General features: G+C 36.5%; 1 protein-coding gene across 1 annotated transcript; it reads left to right on the top strand.

Moving 5' to 3' along the window:
- The first annotated feature begins 14,541 nt into the window (after positions 1–14,541).
- Positions 14,542–16,310, top strand: LOC130680487 (olfactory receptor 2M2-like). Its single transcript, XM_057491125.1, has one exon. It carries the CDS (start codon positions 14,545–14,547, stop codon positions 15,469–15,471), a length of 927 nt encoding a protein of 308 aa, XP_057347108.1. The 5' UTR covers positions 14,542–14,544; the 3' UTR covers positions 15,472–16,310.
- Positions 16,311–16,635: the final 325 nt, after the last annotated feature.

Here is a 16,635-nt window from a genome sequence, read left to right as displayed (position 1 = left end):
TTCCTTTATTTAGATTGGCTAGGGATTGGTCTATCTTCAATTTCACTATATTTAATTTGTACTGTGTTTGAACACATGCAGTGAGTTTTTCATTTAGTTACTGTACTTTTTAGTTTTAAAAGTTTACAGAGTTCTTACTTCTTTGTTGAGACTTCCTCTTGTTCCTACTATGTGTTTACATCCTTAATTCTTGGGATATCTTATAGTGCCTACCTTAAAATATTTCACACATTTTCAATATTTGTGTCTTCTCAGCATTGATGTCTGTGAACCTTCTTTTCCCCACAAAGTTGAAAAATTTCCATTTCTTAATATGCCAGGTTCTTTAGGGTTTTATCACTGACATTTTGAATAATAGAAGAGTAGAGACATAGTTTTCTTTTTAATAGATTTTATTTTTTAGAACAGTCTTGTTTCACAGCAAAATTAAGCAGTCAGTACAGTTTCCATATACTGTTTGCCCCACACGCTCACAGATTCCCAGACTCAACATTCCACACCAGAGTGGTGCCTTTAGTACGTTGATGACCCTACCTGGACACATTATATTCACCCACAGTTTCCCTTAGAGCTCGCTGTTGGTGGTGTACATTGCACTGATTTTGACAAATGTATCCACACTCACAGTATCATACGGAATAGTTTCATTGAACTGAGAATAAGTTCTTTTCCACTGAGGCAGCCCTTCCTTCTCCCTAACCCCTGGCAACCAGAGGTCCCTCTCCTGTCCCCACAGTTTTGCCTCCTCCTTGATATCATGTATTTGGAATCATACAGTTCATAGACTTTTCATATTGGCTTCTTTCATGCAGTCATTTAAACTTAAGGGTCTTACAAGTTTTTCTGTTACATAAATTAACCCATTTATTACTGTTTAGGAGGTCTTCAAAGGGCAGCACTTCGGACCTTTCTGTTCTTCCAGTCTTCCGACGGCGACTTCCTGGAGGCAGCAGGACAGTGCTGCAACCAGGCGTACCCGCCGCTGTCGCACCGGAGCCACAGCTCCAGAGTCTCGCTAGGCATCTCCTCGTGTTCGTTCTGCCTCAAAAGGGGCGAGTGTGCTCGGCGTGCCGGCTTGTTTCATCATTCCTCCCCACCCTCCTGAGGAAGGCGCCATAATGATTCCCGTATTACCAACAATTCCGATCGTCCTGGTATGTTTACCCGTGTAACCTCCAGATGGGTGCAAACCAAGAGAATGGTTCTTACTTGGCTTTTTGTGGCTTAGAACTCATTCTGGTTATTGCTGCATAATATCCATCATCTAAATGTACCACAGTTTATTTATCCATCACCTACTGAACACTATCTTGGTTGCTTCCAAGTTTTGGCAACTATGAAAAGAACTGCTATAAACACTCACCTGCAGGAAGGATCTCGTATGGACAACAGTGTTTCTAACTCTGTCGGGTAAGTCCCAAGAAGCACAGTGACTGGATCATATAAGACTACATTTAATTTTTTTTGTAAGAAATCATCATACCGCCTTCCAAAGCAGTGTCACCATTTTGTATTTCCACCAGCAATGAACGACAGCCGCTGTTATTCTCTGGGGTTACAGCCTCACCAGAATGTGGTGTTGTCAGTGTTTTGGATTTCATCAATGTAAGAGGTGTGTGGTGGTAACTATCTCATTGTTTCAATTAGTTTTCTAATGCCATATGATAGTGAGCATCTTTTCCTATGCTCATTTGCCATCTGTATATATTCTTTATGGAGTGTCTGTTTATTGCTTTTGCATATGTCTAATTGGGTTGTTTGAGGGAAGTTTTCTTTGTTCTGAGATTTGAATTTTTGCATATGTTGGATACCAGTTTATTATCAGAGATTCTTTGGCAAATATTTTCTTCCTGTCTGTGGCTTCTCTTCTCAGGGTGTTGACAGTCTTTTGTAGAGCAGAAGTTACAATTTTAATAAAGTCTAATATAGTCATTATTTCCTTTAGTGTTGTATCTAAAAAGTCATCTTCAGACACAAGGTCATCTGTATTTCCTCCTGCTATTTTCTAGGGGTTTTAAAGTTTTGCATTTTACATTCATGTCTATGATTTTTTTTGAGTTAAATTTTAAGAAGCATGTAAAGTCTTTAAATTTTAAATTACTTTTTATGATCAGTGTAAGGTCCACATTCTGCATGTGGATACCCAGTTGTTCCAGCACCATTTGTTATAAGGACTACACTTTCTCCATTGAATTGTCTTTGATAATTTGTCAAAGTTGACAATATTAGTGTGGGTCTCTTTCAGGGCTCTCTTTTCTGCTTCATTGATCTGTTTGTCTAATAATTCACTAACAACACCCTGTCTTGATTACTATATTTTTGTAGCAAGACAAGAAATTTGGTAGTGGCAGGTCTCTGACTTTGTTCTTCTTCAATATTGTGTTAACTATGCTGAGTGTTTTGCTTAGCCAGATAAAATTTAGTCAGTTTGTCAATGTCCACAAGAGAACTAGGGATTTTAATTGGGATTCCTTCAATCTATGGACCAAACTGGTAAAAATTGACATCTTGACATTAATGAATCATCCTGTAATAAACATTGATTATCTCTCCTTTTATTTAGTTGTTTTCTTTCTTTCTTCAGAGGTTTGTAGTTTCCCTCATATAGATCTTGTTAATATTTTATTAGATTTATAGCTTAAGTACTTAATTTTTTATGAGGTGCTAAACTAAATGCTATTGTGTATTTAATTTCAAATTGCATTTGTTCACCACTTGCATTTGACTTCTGTGTGATAAGCTTGCATGCTGCAGACATGCTGTAATTACTTATTAGTTCCAGAGAGGATTTTTGGTGATTATTTCAGATTTTCTACATGGAAAATCATGCTTCCTATGCACACAGATATTTTTACTGTAGATCTTTTATTTCCTATTCTTGTCTCATTGCATTACCTTGAACATCCAGAGCAATATTATAAAGGAGTGATGAGAGAAGGCAGACTTGCCTTGATCCTTATCATTGTAGGAAATACTCTAGTTTCTCACAACCAAATATGATGTTACCTGTATGATTTTTACTTATGTCTTTTTATCATTCTGAGAAGGTTCCCTTGCATTCCTAGACTGATGAGAGTTTGTACTATGAATGTATGTTGTATTTTGCCAAATGTTTTATTGTGTCTATTGATATCATATGGTTTCTTCTTTTGCCTATTGATATGATGGATTACATTAATTGGTTTTTGAATGTTGAAATACCCTTGATTGTCTGGAATAAACCCTACCTGGTCAAGGTGCATACTTTATCAGATTTGATTTGCTAATATTTTTTGATTGATGATTTTTGCACCATGAGAGCTATTTGTAGTTTTCTTGTAATGACCTTTTTGGTTTTGATACTAGGGTAATTTTGGACTCATAGAATGACTTAGAAAGTATTCCCTCAGTTTCTGTTTTCTGGGAGAGATTGTAGATAATTGGCAAATTTCTTCCTAAAGTTTTGGTAACATCCACTTGTAAATGCATCTAGTTTCTATTTTAGAAGGTTATTGATAATTGATTCAATTTCTTTAAAAGATACAGCTCTATTCACATTATCTATTTATTTTTGTGTGAGTTTTGGCAGCTTGTGTTTTTCAAGGAATTGGTCCATTTCTTCTAGATTACCAAAAGTGTCGACATAGAATATGCCCAACTAGATCATCGAATGTGTGGTTAATGGTGGGTTAATGGTCTCATCATCTAGGCTATCAGTGTGCTGTTCATAGTATCTCTTATTATTCTTTTAATGTCTGTGGGAACTATAGTGATACCTCCTTTTTTATTTCTGATAGTAATAATTTCATTTTCATTTTCATATAGTTCCAAATATAATTTAAAAATTTCTCTTGACCCTTCATCACTGACCCATTTGTTATTTAGAAGTGTACTGTTTAATCTCCAAATATTTGGGGGGAATTTACAGCTGTCTTTTTTGTTTTCTCATTTAATTCCATTGTGGTCAGAAGTGATATATTGTTTACATTCTTTCAAATTTTTATGCTGCATTTAGAATGTGGTCTGACTTGGTGAATGTTCGATGCAAATGCTTGAAATGTTTGTGTAGATGTTGGATTAAGCAGCCTACAGGTGTCCATTACATCCAGCTGATCAGCAGGATTTAAAAAATTCAACTGTAACCTTACTGATTGTATGACTGTTGGATATATGCATTTCTGATAGAGGGAATATTGAAATCTCCAGTTATAATAATGGATTCATCTATTTCTCCTTTCAGTTTTTTAAGTTTTTATCTTACATATTTTAGAACTCTGGTGTTAGGTGTATACACACTAAGGATTGCTAAATCTCCTTAGAGAATTTTCCACTTTATTATTACATAATGCCCTTCTTTATCCTTGATAATTTTCTTTGCTCTCAAGTCTGTTGTTTGAAATTAGTATAGCTATTTAAGCATGATAAATCATTCTCTATCTTGTTACTTTTAATATATATGTGTATGTATATTTAAAGCTGGTTTATTGCAGCCAACAGAGTTTGATCTTGATTTTCTGATCCAATCTGTCATCCTCTGTCTTCAGTTGATCTATGCAGAGTATTGATGCTTGAAGTGATTATTGATATAGTTGAATCCAGCTGTATCAAATATGTATCATATTTTTTTGTTCTTCTGTGTTCCTTTTGTCTTCCACTTTTTTTCTTCCTTTTATGACTTTAGTTGAGCTTATAATATGGTTCCATTTTCTCTCTTCTTAGAATATAAATTATATCATTTTTAAAGTTTTTAATGGCTGCCATAGACTTTGCAATACACATTTACCACTAATCTAAATCCACTTCCTAAAAACAGTATACTGCTACACAGATTGTGTAAGAACCTCACAAAAACAATGTACTCCTAATTCCTCCATCCTATCCCATGAATCATAGCTGTCATTCATTTCATTTACCCAAAAGTTATAATAATCAAATATTATTATTTTGAACAAACTGTTATGTGATAGATCAATTAACAATGAGAATATAAAACATTTTCTCTTCATGTATTCCTTCTCTAATGCTTTTCATTTCTTTATGTAGACCCCAGTTTCTGTCATATACAATTTTCCTTCTCTCTGGAGAACATTTCTTGCAAGGAGGTCTACTAGCAGCCTCATTTCTGGTTTATCTGTGAAAGTCTTTATTTCTACTTTATTAATGGAAAGAAAGTTGCTCAGGGTACAGGATTCTAGGTTAGTGGGTTTATTTTAATGTCAACACTTTAAATACGTCACTCTGCTCTCTTCTTGCTGCATAGTTTCTGAAGAGAAACCTAATCTTGGCCCCTGTATAGGTAATTTCCCCTCCTTTGACTGCGAGGTGTTCTCTGAATTCTCTGAGTCTCTGGTCGGTTCTGTACTCATTTCCTGGAGCTGCCATAACAGAACACTGCAGACCAAATGGATCAAACAGCCACGACTTATTTGTTCTGTGTTGGATGCCTGACCTCTGCGACCAGTGTGTCAGCAGGCTTGGTTTCTCCTGAGTTCTCTCTCCGTGGCTTGAAGGTAGTCGTCTTCTCACTGTAAACGGACATTGAGTGGAAACATTCAATAGAAATCTGATGTGGTCCCAGCTTTTTTATTTTATTGGAATAAAGTGGATATACAATATTATATTTGTATCAGATGTGCAGCATAGTGACTGATTATATACATTACTACATAGTTGACATAGTAAGTGCACTTCCCTCTCTTAAAATACCAAAATCTTACAATATTATTGGTTACATTCTGTATCTTGTATTCAATTTCTGCAAATAATTCATTTTAAAATTCGTGGTTTATACCTCTTTATTCCCTTCACCCATTTCACCTACTGACACTCTCCCTTCCATATGGTAACCAGAAGCCCACTGTTCATATTTATGGGTCTATTTCCTTATTTTATGCAGTTTTTTAGATTCCACATATAAATGAAATCATATGGCATTTCTCTTTCTCTGCCTGGCTTTTATCACCTAGGATGATACCCTCTAAGTCCATTCATGTTGCCGCAAATGGCAAGATTTCCTTCTTTTTATGGCTGAGTAATATTCCATTGTGTTTTTGTACCACATCTTTTTTTATCCATTCATCTACTGACGTATGTTTAGGTTGTTTCCATATCTTTCCTATTGTGAATAATGCTGCAATGAACATATGTGTGCATATGTTTTCAAACTAGTGTTTTTGTTTTCTTTTCCTAAATTCCCAGTAGTGGAATTCCTGGGTCATATGGTATTTTTATTTTTAATTTTTAAATTAACTTCCATATTGTTTTCTCCAGTGGCTGGTCCAATGTAAATTCCCACCAACAGTATAGGAGGGTTCCCTTTTCTCCATACCCTTGCCAAAACCTGTTATTTCTTGTCTTTTGGAGAAAAGCAATTCTGACTGGTGTGAGATGATACCCCACTGTGGTTTAGATTTGCATTTCCCTGATAAGTAATGATGTTGAACATCTTTTCATGTGTCTATTGGCATCTGTATGTCTTCTTTGGGGAAAAATCTCTGCTCAAATGTCTGTTGGCCATTTTGTAATTGTATTATTTGTTACTTTGGTGTTGAGTTTTATGGGTTCTTTATATATTTTGAATATTAGTCACTTATCAGATATATCATTTGAAAATATGTTTTCCCATATGGGAAAAGTTGACTTTTTGTTTTATTGATGGTTTTCCTTTGCTCTAAAAGAAGCTTTTATATTTGATGTAGTCCCACTTGTTTATTTTTGATTTTATTCTCCTTCCCTATGGAGATGTATCCAGAAAGAAATTTCTCATGTTGACGTTCATTAGATTCTTGCCTATGTTTCTTATTTTTTTTTTGCCCATTTACAGCATCTTTTAATTTTTTTATTTCTTTATTTTTTATTTTGTTTATTTTTTATTTCAGTATCATTAATATACAATCACATGTGCAACACTGTGATTACTAGATTCCCCCCATTATCAAGACCCCACCACATACCTCATTAGAGTCACTGTTCATCAGTGTACTAATATGCTATAGAGTCACTACTTGACTTCTCTGTGCTATACTGCCTTCCCATGGCACCCCCTGCTACGTTATGCATGCTAATCATAATACCCCCTTTCTTCTTCCCCCCCTTATCCCTCCCTTCCCACACACCCTCCCCAGTCCCTTTCCCTTTGGTAACTGTTAGTCCATTCCTGGGTTCTGTGAGTCTGCTGCTGTTTTGTTCCTTCAGTTTTTGCTTTGTTCTTATGCTCTACAGATGAGTGAAATCACTTGGTACTTGTCTTTCTCCATCTGGCTTATTTCACTGAGTATAATACCCTCTAGCTCCATCCATGTTGTTGCAAATGGTAGGATTTGTTTTCTTCTTACAGATGAGTAATATTCCATTGTGTATATGTACCATATCCTCTTTATCCATTCATTTATTGATGAACACTTAGGTTGCTTCCATTTCTTGGCTATTGTAAATAGTGTTGTGATAAACATAGGAGTGCATATGTCTTTTTGAAACTGGGAAACTGCATTCTTAGGGGAAATTCCTAGGAGTGGAATTCCTGGGTCAAATGGTATTTCTATTTTGAGTTTTTTGAGGAACCTCCATACTGCTTTCCACAATGTTGAACTATTTTACATTCCTGCCAGCAGTGTAGGAGGGTTCCCCTTTCTCCACATCCTCGCCAGCATTTGTTGTACCTAGTCTTTTCTATGTTGGCCATCCTAACTGGTGTGAGGTGATATCTCATTGTGGTTTTAATTTGCATTTCCCTGATTATTAGCGATGTGGAGTATCTTTTGATATGCCTGTTGACCATCTGAATTTCTTTGGAGAAGTGTCTGTTCATACCCTCTGCTCATTTTTTAATAGGGTTATTTGCTTTTTGGGTGTTGAGGCATGTAAGTTCTTTATATATTTTGGATATTAACCCCTTGTCGGATATGTCTTTTACAAATGTATTCTTCCATACTTCAGGATGCCTTTTTGTTCTGCTGAGGGTGTCCTTGACTGTATGGAAGCTTTTTAGCATGATGTAGTCCTATTTGTTCATTTTTTATTTCTTTTCCTTGCTGGAGAAGATGCGTTCAGGGAAAAGTTGCTCATGTTCATATTCAAGAGATTTTTGCCTATGTTTTCTTCCAAGATTTTTATGGTTTCATGACTTACATTCAGGTCTTTAATCCATTTTGAGTTTGCTTTTGTGTTTGGGGTTAGACAATAATCCAGTTTCATTCTCTTGCATGTAGCTGTCCAGTTTTGCCAACACCAGTTGTTGAAGAGGCTGTCATTTCCCCATTGTATGTCCATGGCTCATTTATCATATGTTAATTGACCATGTATGTTTGGGTTTATATCTGGGCTCTCTAGTGTGTTCCACTGGTCTATGGGTCTGTTCTTGTGCCAGTACCAAATTGTCTTGATTACTGTGGCTTTGTCATAGAGCTTAAAGTTGGGGTGCATAATGCCCCTAGCTTTATTCTTCCTTCTCAGGATTGCTTTGGCTATTAGGGATCTTTTGTGGTTCCATATGAATTTTAGAATGATTTACTCTAGTTTGTTGAAGAATGCTGTTTGTATTTTGATAGGGATTGCATTGAATGTATAGATTGCTTTAGGCAGGTTGACCATTTTGATAATATTAATTCTTCCTATCCATGAGCACGGGATGTGTTTCCATTTACTGGTTTCTTTTTACTTTCTCTCATGAGTGTCTTATAGTTTTCAGGGTATAAGTTTTTCACTTCCTTGGTTAGGTTTTTCGTGATTTCTCCCTCTGCTAGTTCATCATTAGTGTATAGGAATGCACCAGATTTCTATGTTTTAAGTTTGTATCCTGCAACTTTGCTGAATTCAGGTATTAGTTCTAGTAGTTTTGGATTGGATTCTTTAGGGTTTTTTTATATGCAGTATCATGTCTCTGCAAACAGGGACAGTTTAACTTCTTCTTTGCCCACCTGGATGCCTTTTATTTGTTTATCTTGTCTGATTGCTGCGGCTAGGACTTCCAGATCTATGTTGAGTTAAAGTGGGGAGAGTGGTCATCCTCGTTTTGTTCCCAATCTTAAAGGAGAAGCTTTCAGCTTCTCACTGTTAAGTATGATGTTGGCTGTGGGTTTGTCATATATGTCCTTTATTATGTTGAGGTACTTAGCCTCTATACCCATTTTGTTGAGAATTTTTATCATGAATGGATGTTGAATTTTGTCAAATGCTTTTTCAGCATCTATGGAGATGATCATGTGGTTTTTGTCCTTCTTTTTGTTGATATGGTGGATGATGTTGATGGATTTTCGAATGTTGTACCATCCTTGCATCCCTGAAATAAATCCTACTTGATCATGATGGATGATCTTTTTGATGTATTTTTCAATTTGATTTGCTAATATTTGTGGGGGGACATTTGCATCTTTGTTCATCAGTGATATTGCTCTGTAATTTTCTCTTTTTGTGGTGTCTTTGCCTGGTTTTGGTATTAGAGTGATGCTGGCCTCGTAGCATGAGCTTGGGATATTGTCTGTGTTTTCATCTTAGACTATACTGGTTTCATATCTTACATTTAGGTCTTAATTAATTTAGAGTCTACTTTTGTGTATGTTGTAAGGCAGTGATCTAATTCAGTTCTTTTATATGTAGCTGTCCATTTTTCTCAACAGCATTTATTTGATAGACTGTTTTTTCCCCATTGTATGCTCATAGCTCCTTTGTCATATATTAATTGACATGTATGTATAGGTTTATTTCTGAGCTCCCTATTCTGTTCCATCGATCTATGTGTCTGTTTTTGTGCCAGTACCATGCTGTTTTAGTCATTGAAGCTTTGTAGTAGAACTTGAAGTTAGGGAGTGTGATACCCCTAGCTTTTTCCAGTTTCTCTAGGGCTTTTTGAATAGTTTGTGGTTGTATATAAATTTTAGAATTATTTGCTCTGGTTCATTGAAAAATGCTATTGGTATTTTGGTAGGGATTGCACTGAATCTGTAAATTGCTTTGGGCAGGATGGCCATTTTGATAATATGAATTCTTTCTATCCATGGGCAATGGATAGATTTTTATTGATTTCTTCAGTTTCATCAGTGTCTTACAGTTTTCAGGTACAGGTCTTTCACCTTTTTTCTAGGTGTTTTATTCTTTTTGATGCAAATGTAAACATAATTATTCAATTCTCTTTCTGCTAGTTTATTCTTAGTATATAGGAATGCAACAGATTGTATGTTTTTATTGTATCCTGCAACTTTGGAGTATCCAGTTATTGGTTCTAATAGTTTTTTTGGTGGAGTCTTTAGGGGTTTCTTCATGTAGTATTATGTCACCTGCAAATAGTGATAGTTTTACTTACTACTAATTTGGATGCATTTTATCTCTTTTTGTGTGATTTCTGTGGCTAGGACCTCCAGGACTCTCTTGAATAAAAGTAGTGAGAGTGGGCATCCTTGTGCTGTCCTTATCTTAGTGGAAAAGTTTTCAGTGAGTGTGATTTTTTTTCCCCCATTAAGTGTGATGTTAGCCATGGGTTTGTCATATATGGCCTTGTTTTTTTGAGTTATATTTCCACTGTACCCATTTTGTTGAGAGGTTTTATTATGAATGGGTGTTGAATTTTCTGAAAAGACTTTTTAGCCTCTATTGACATAATCATACGGTTTTTATTCTTCCTTTTTTAAATGTGGTGTATGTGGGGTAAATGGCAGAATTTCCAGAATCTCCTGCCTAGCCTTAGTTCATTTACATATCAATAGGTATTTATCACTTCAGAGCCTCCTGGGACAAGGGGTGGAGAGAAAACAGCCATTCTCTCCTCCCCTCAGTTCCTGGTAGGTAGTGATCTGGCATCTGCCAGTCATCAAGGACCCGCCTGTGGAGTTCCTGCTGGAAGGGGTGGGTGGGGGGAAGCAGAGTGCACCATGTCCAGAGGGGCGGATGGAGCCACAGCGGGGGGATTGGGACAGGCCTGGCCTGGCCAGCGCCTGTGAAAAGGAACAAAAGCCTTTCTTCCAGCTGACCTTTTCCTTGACTTATTTCAGTTTCACTGGTTTCATAGGTGACTCACCCCAGGCTGGGAGCACCTTCCTCTCTGGAGCCTCAGTATATCACATTGATTTATGAATATTGTACCATCCTTGCATCCCTGGAATAAATCCTATTTGGTTGTGATGTGTGATCCTTTTGGTGTATTTTTGAATTCAGTTTTCTCATATTTTATTATGGATTTTTGCATCTATGTTTTTTAGGTATATTGGTCTGTGATTTTCTATTTTTGGGAGTTCCTTTGCTTTTGGTGTTAGAATACTGCTGGCTTCGTAGAATGAGTTTGTAAATATTCTCTCTTCTTTTTTTTTTTTTGGAATATTTTAAGAATGATAGGTATTAACTCTTCTTTTAAGGGTTTCTAGAATTCACCTGGAAGACACTTGGTCCTGAACTTCTATTTTGGGGGAGTTTTTAAAATTTTCCAATTCAGTTTCATTACCAGCAATCAGTTTGTTCAGATTTCCTATTTCTTCCTCAGTCTTGGAAGATTGTATGTTTTTGGAAATCTGTCCATTTCTTTTATGTTGTTCAATTTATCGGCATATAGCTTTTTTTTGTAGAATTCTCTTATATTTCTTTGAATTTCTATGGTGGTGTTTGTAACTTCTCCCTTTTTGTTTATGATTTTGTTTATATCCTGTCTCTTGATAAATCTGGCTAGGGATTTGTCTATTTTGTTTATCTTCTCAAAGAAACATCTGTTTTCTTGATTTTTCCATTTTCTTATTCTCTATTTTATTTATTTCTGCTCTGATCTGTATTATGTTTCTCCTACTAATTTTGGGCTTTGTTCTTTTACTAGTTCCTTTAGTTGTGAGGTTAGATTGTTTGTTTATTTTGTATTTTCATGTCTGTTGATGTAGGACTGCATTGCTATGAGCCATAAAGAGGTTCTTTCCTCTGAGACATGCTTTTGCTGCATCGCACACCTTTTGAACTATTGTGTTTCTATTTTCATTTGGTTCCACATACTGTTTGATTCCTGTTTAGTTTGTTCATTAATCCATCGATTATTTTAATGCATGTTTAGTCTCCATTTGTTTGTGCTTTTTATAGTTTTCATTATGTAATTAGTATCTAGTTTCATACCATTGTCATATAAAAAGATGTTGATAGAATTTCAATCTTCTTAAATTTATTGAGGCTTTTTTTGTTCCCTGATATATGATCTATTATAGAGATTGTTCCATGTACATTTAAGAAGACTGTGTGTTCTGCTGCTTTGGGGTAGAGTGTTCTGTATATTATGTGTTAAATCCATCTTGTCTAATGTGTCTTTCAATGTCACTTTTCTTTATTTTCTCTTTGGATGCTATCCATTGATGTAAGAGCTATACTATACTATACTATACTATAAACACCCTTATTTCAGATAATTCCCTTTTATACACATGAATTATTTCTCCTCCCTTGCTATGGAAAGGATAGACTCCTTGTATATCAACTTTCTTCTGAGATGAGTCTCTCAGACACCAGTCTCACCAAAGAGGCTTTTCCAGAGGCCTGATCCTGATGTCTGGTTGAGAACACTGGGCATAATGTTTAAGATACATGGAAGCATAATTCCTAGAATATGCTGATGCTGTGGGGGAGAAACGGAGTACTGATCTCAAAACAGCCTCTAAAAGGAGTAGATAATTATCCTCTAGTACTTACTCCTGAGAAAGCTCAATCTGATGAAATAAAGTGAAGATAATTGGAAGTGAGGTATAGAATTCCCTGAGGAAACTCCCCTGGAGGCATCCCAGACTCTGACTTCACACGACTGGGCTCCTTCTCTTGTGTCTCCTCTTAAGTAGTCGAGCTTACTCCCTTTCAACCACTCGGGTCCTGGAATCACGGTGCAGTGAGCAGACAATATGAGGGCACCAAAGGGCCACTTCCCTTGGCCATGAATCACGATTCCTTTTAGAGGACAGAGTACAGGGCATCAGAGCAAGACCACCTTGGAAGAGGTAATGACAATAATGCTGAAAACATGCCAATGATTCCATTTTTGGACAAATATTCCATTTAAGGTTTTTTTTCATAAGATCAATGAATTCTATGAAGAAGTATAGAAAAGCTATATGTGAGGAGGTTTTTCTGGTGTAATAAAATAGAGAAAGGCATGAGGCCTTTAACTCTATCACTTAGCACTATCATATTTCATGTTTTTTCACAACTTAACCCCACTCTAGGATCTCTATTACCATACTGGACAAAAATATAATGTCCTTAAAATTCCACTCTTCTGGTCTTGAACACTTGTATCTCTTTTATGCCACCAGTAGATCTCTAAAACTGAATGGCCTGGCATTATGTAAAAAGAAAAGGATTCTGAAATTTGAAAACCTGTCCATTACCAGTCACACAGAGGAGACTGAAGACCTTCTCCCACATACCTTCTGTCTCTGCTCCTGTTAGTACAAAGGCACAAAAGACATTGTGTAGATACAGGTGTAAGTTTAAAGGTAAGACATGGATATATAGAAAGAGACAGGTCTATTCCTACTCTATTACTGCTTTGTGTCATAATGATTAATGATTTAAAAAATTTCTGGTATGGTACTTTTGCAGCAAATTAGAATTCTCTATCTTACTAAGCTTTCCACTCCCACATCAACTAGCAGATTGCCTTAAGCACTTCACACAATATTTCCTAAGTGAAAAGGCAGAGAAATAAAGCAGGTGTGAGAGCTATCAGATTGAAGTCTGATATATTACAGCTGGTGTGAAGCTCTGATCACAACAGGTCTTGATGATACAATGATGTTTCCAGGATGAAAAAAAATAGGAGGATTGTGTTTTTAAAAGATATTAACAGTAAGTATGTATTGCTCAGGCTGGAATAGCTGCTTTCTTGGATATCCTCCAATTGTCTTAATCCTCATTGCTGTGTATAAAAAGGGGGAAGTCTCATAAGATGTGGGAGTAGACAGTTTGCTGCACTCACAGGACCTCCCCATAGCACTCTACGAACTAATGTGTACTCTGTGCCTGCCTTCTAGACCCCATCACAAGGTATGAAGGATTAGCCTCTTCCAACAGGCTATTACAGCTGTTCTCATGATACTAGATTCTCCTGGTTAGTGGCTCAGAAACTGTGGAAGAGAAATTGAGCCATCATTATGCTTTTTAGATGTTTTCATGCACAAAGGGAAGGATATTAAATTGTCATGATGAGAAGATTGAGTGAATATGCTCTATGCAAAACTGCGTTCTGCTATTTGGTTGATCACATTGAAACAGAAATTTATCTCAAGAAACCTGAAATATTTACCTGCCAAATTCTAGAAATCTCATTTGAAATACTTTCCCAAATGATGTTTCTTTAAAGTGACCTGTTAATAAGATTATTAATTAATGTACATGGTCATTAAGAAATTCAAATGCTAGTTGCAGTTTGTCTCCAAAGGTGGGCTAGATTTGGGGCATAATGGTAAATGTAAATTTTATCACGAAGTCAATATATGAAAAGTTACTGTGATTTGTCATAGCAGATTGGCTATTGCAGTTTGTCTCCAAAGGTGGGCTCCCCTTTATTAAATGCATTGATGTGCTTTTCCTTTTTATTCCTTTAGTTATGTGGAAAATATGGGGAGAGAAAATGAGACATCCATTGTTGATTTTGTCCTCCTTGGACTCTTCCCGGGAACGAGGCATGTCGAGTTCCTGATCTGTACCATTCTCCTTGTCTATGTTGTTGCCATCACAGGAAACACCATCTTGATCCTTCTCCTCTCCCTGGAGCCCCAGCTTCACAGCCCCATGTACTTTCTGCTCAGCCAGCTGTCCCTCATGGACATCTTTCTCATCTCCATGACAGTCCCTAAGATGCTAACCAACTTTTTCTCAGGGACATCAGATATTTCCTACACTGGCTGTGGAATTCAGATGTATTTACATTCTGCCCTTGGAGGCAGTGAATGTATTTTGCTCACCCTTATGGCCTATGACCGATACATTGCTATTTGTAACCCCTTGAGATATGTGGTCATCATGAATTCTGAAGTTTGCCTGCAGATGGCCGTCATGTCCTGGTTAGGGGGTGCATTTAATTCCCTAGTGCAAACCACATATACTATGCATTTTCCCAGATGTGGCTCAAGAAAAGTACACCATTTCTTCTGTGAGCTACAGGCAGTCCTCAAGCTGTCATGTGAAGACACTTCTACTTATAATAAAGTTGTGTTTGTGATTGGTATCATCTTTCTCCTCACCCCTTTTGGCCTCATTCTGACTTCTTACATTTTTATTTTCCTCAGTGTTGTCCACTTAAATTCTTCCAAGGCAAGAAATAAAGCTCTTGCCACGTGCTCTTCCCATCTGATGGTGGTGTTTCTCTACTTTGGTCCAACCATGTTCATCTACATGATTCCCAGCTCCTTGCACACTGCAGAGCAAGATGAGGGGCTGTCTGTGTTCTACACCATCCTCACCCCCATGATGAACCCCCTCATATACAGCCTAAGGAACAGGGAGGTAGGAGAGGCTTTGCAGAAAATCCTGGGAAAAGCCTGAGTATGAAATAAGAATGGCAACATTGAGAGTTTCTAAATTCAGCCAGCAAAGCCATGACTTCTTTGTGGATAAGAATATATGCCTTAAGTTATCAATTTTTAACTGTGTGTACAACATGAAAATCATCAGAATATTTTAAATTATCTAACTGAGCGATATGTAATTTGCCCCCATGCTTCAGAAATGTAGATATTACTTTGCTAATTTTGTTCCTGTCAAGCTATTAACTATTGGGTTTATAGCCAATCTGCTATGACAAAAATAAGTTTCCTTATTTACTATCAAGCAGACTTAAAATCATCCCAAAAGGGCAAGTGCATGATTCTTCCACACCTTACTCCTGTCTGCAAATGACAATGGTCATAATTACCTACACTCTGGCACCAGGAAAATTTTCTTCAACTAGACTATAAGACAGTCCATTCATTTGAGAACTAAGGGAACACATGGAATGTATCTGGGTGAGACTTGCAGTAAACTTTAAGCATTTTCTTCCATAATTGTGTTCTTTCCATGTAAGTGGAAATTTCAGGTCAATTTATACAGCAACTAAAATAATATATTTTATTCTAGATATCCTGCTTTGTTTACAAGAGAAAAAATCATATTCCTTTAGAAACCAAAAGTTTAATTTCATGTTCAAGGTAAACAAGATGTTAAATGGAAAAACCATGCATTTAAACTTAATTTTCTGCGTCTTCCCTTTGGTTCATCATGGATGATGTTTCTTTCAGAAATAAATAATATTATCTAGTACAAGTAACTTATAATTTTGTTCAGATCCAAAGTCTAATTTACCAATGTGTTTATCATGAAGTATTTTCTGCTAAATTCTCCCTTGATCATTTTATTTATTTATTTATTTATAGTCTCCATTTCTTTTTTTGGTATGATTAATATACAATCACATGAGCAACATTGTGGTTACTAGGTTCCCCCCATTATCAAGTCCTCAGCACATACCACATTACAGTCACTGTCCATCAGCATAGTAAGATGCTATAGAGTCACTACTTGACTTCTCTGTGCTATACTGCCTTCCCATGGCACCCCCTGCTACGTTATGCATGCTAATCATAATACCCCCTTTCTTCTTCCCCCCCTTATCCCTCCCTTCCCACACACCCTCCCCAGTCCCTTTCCCTTTGGTAACTGTTAGTCCAT

Source organism: Manis pentadactyla, chromosome 13 (assembly GCF_030020395.1).
Source record: "Manis pentadactyla isolate mManPen7 chromosome 13, mManPen7.hap1, whole genome shotgun sequence".
Taxonomy (NCBI): domain Eukaryota; kingdom Metazoa; phylum Chordata; class Mammalia; order Pholidota; family Manidae; genus Manis; species Manis pentadactyla.
The sequence above is the reverse complement of the archived record's forward strand: the minus strand, read 5'-3'. Positions and strand labels throughout refer to the sequence as shown.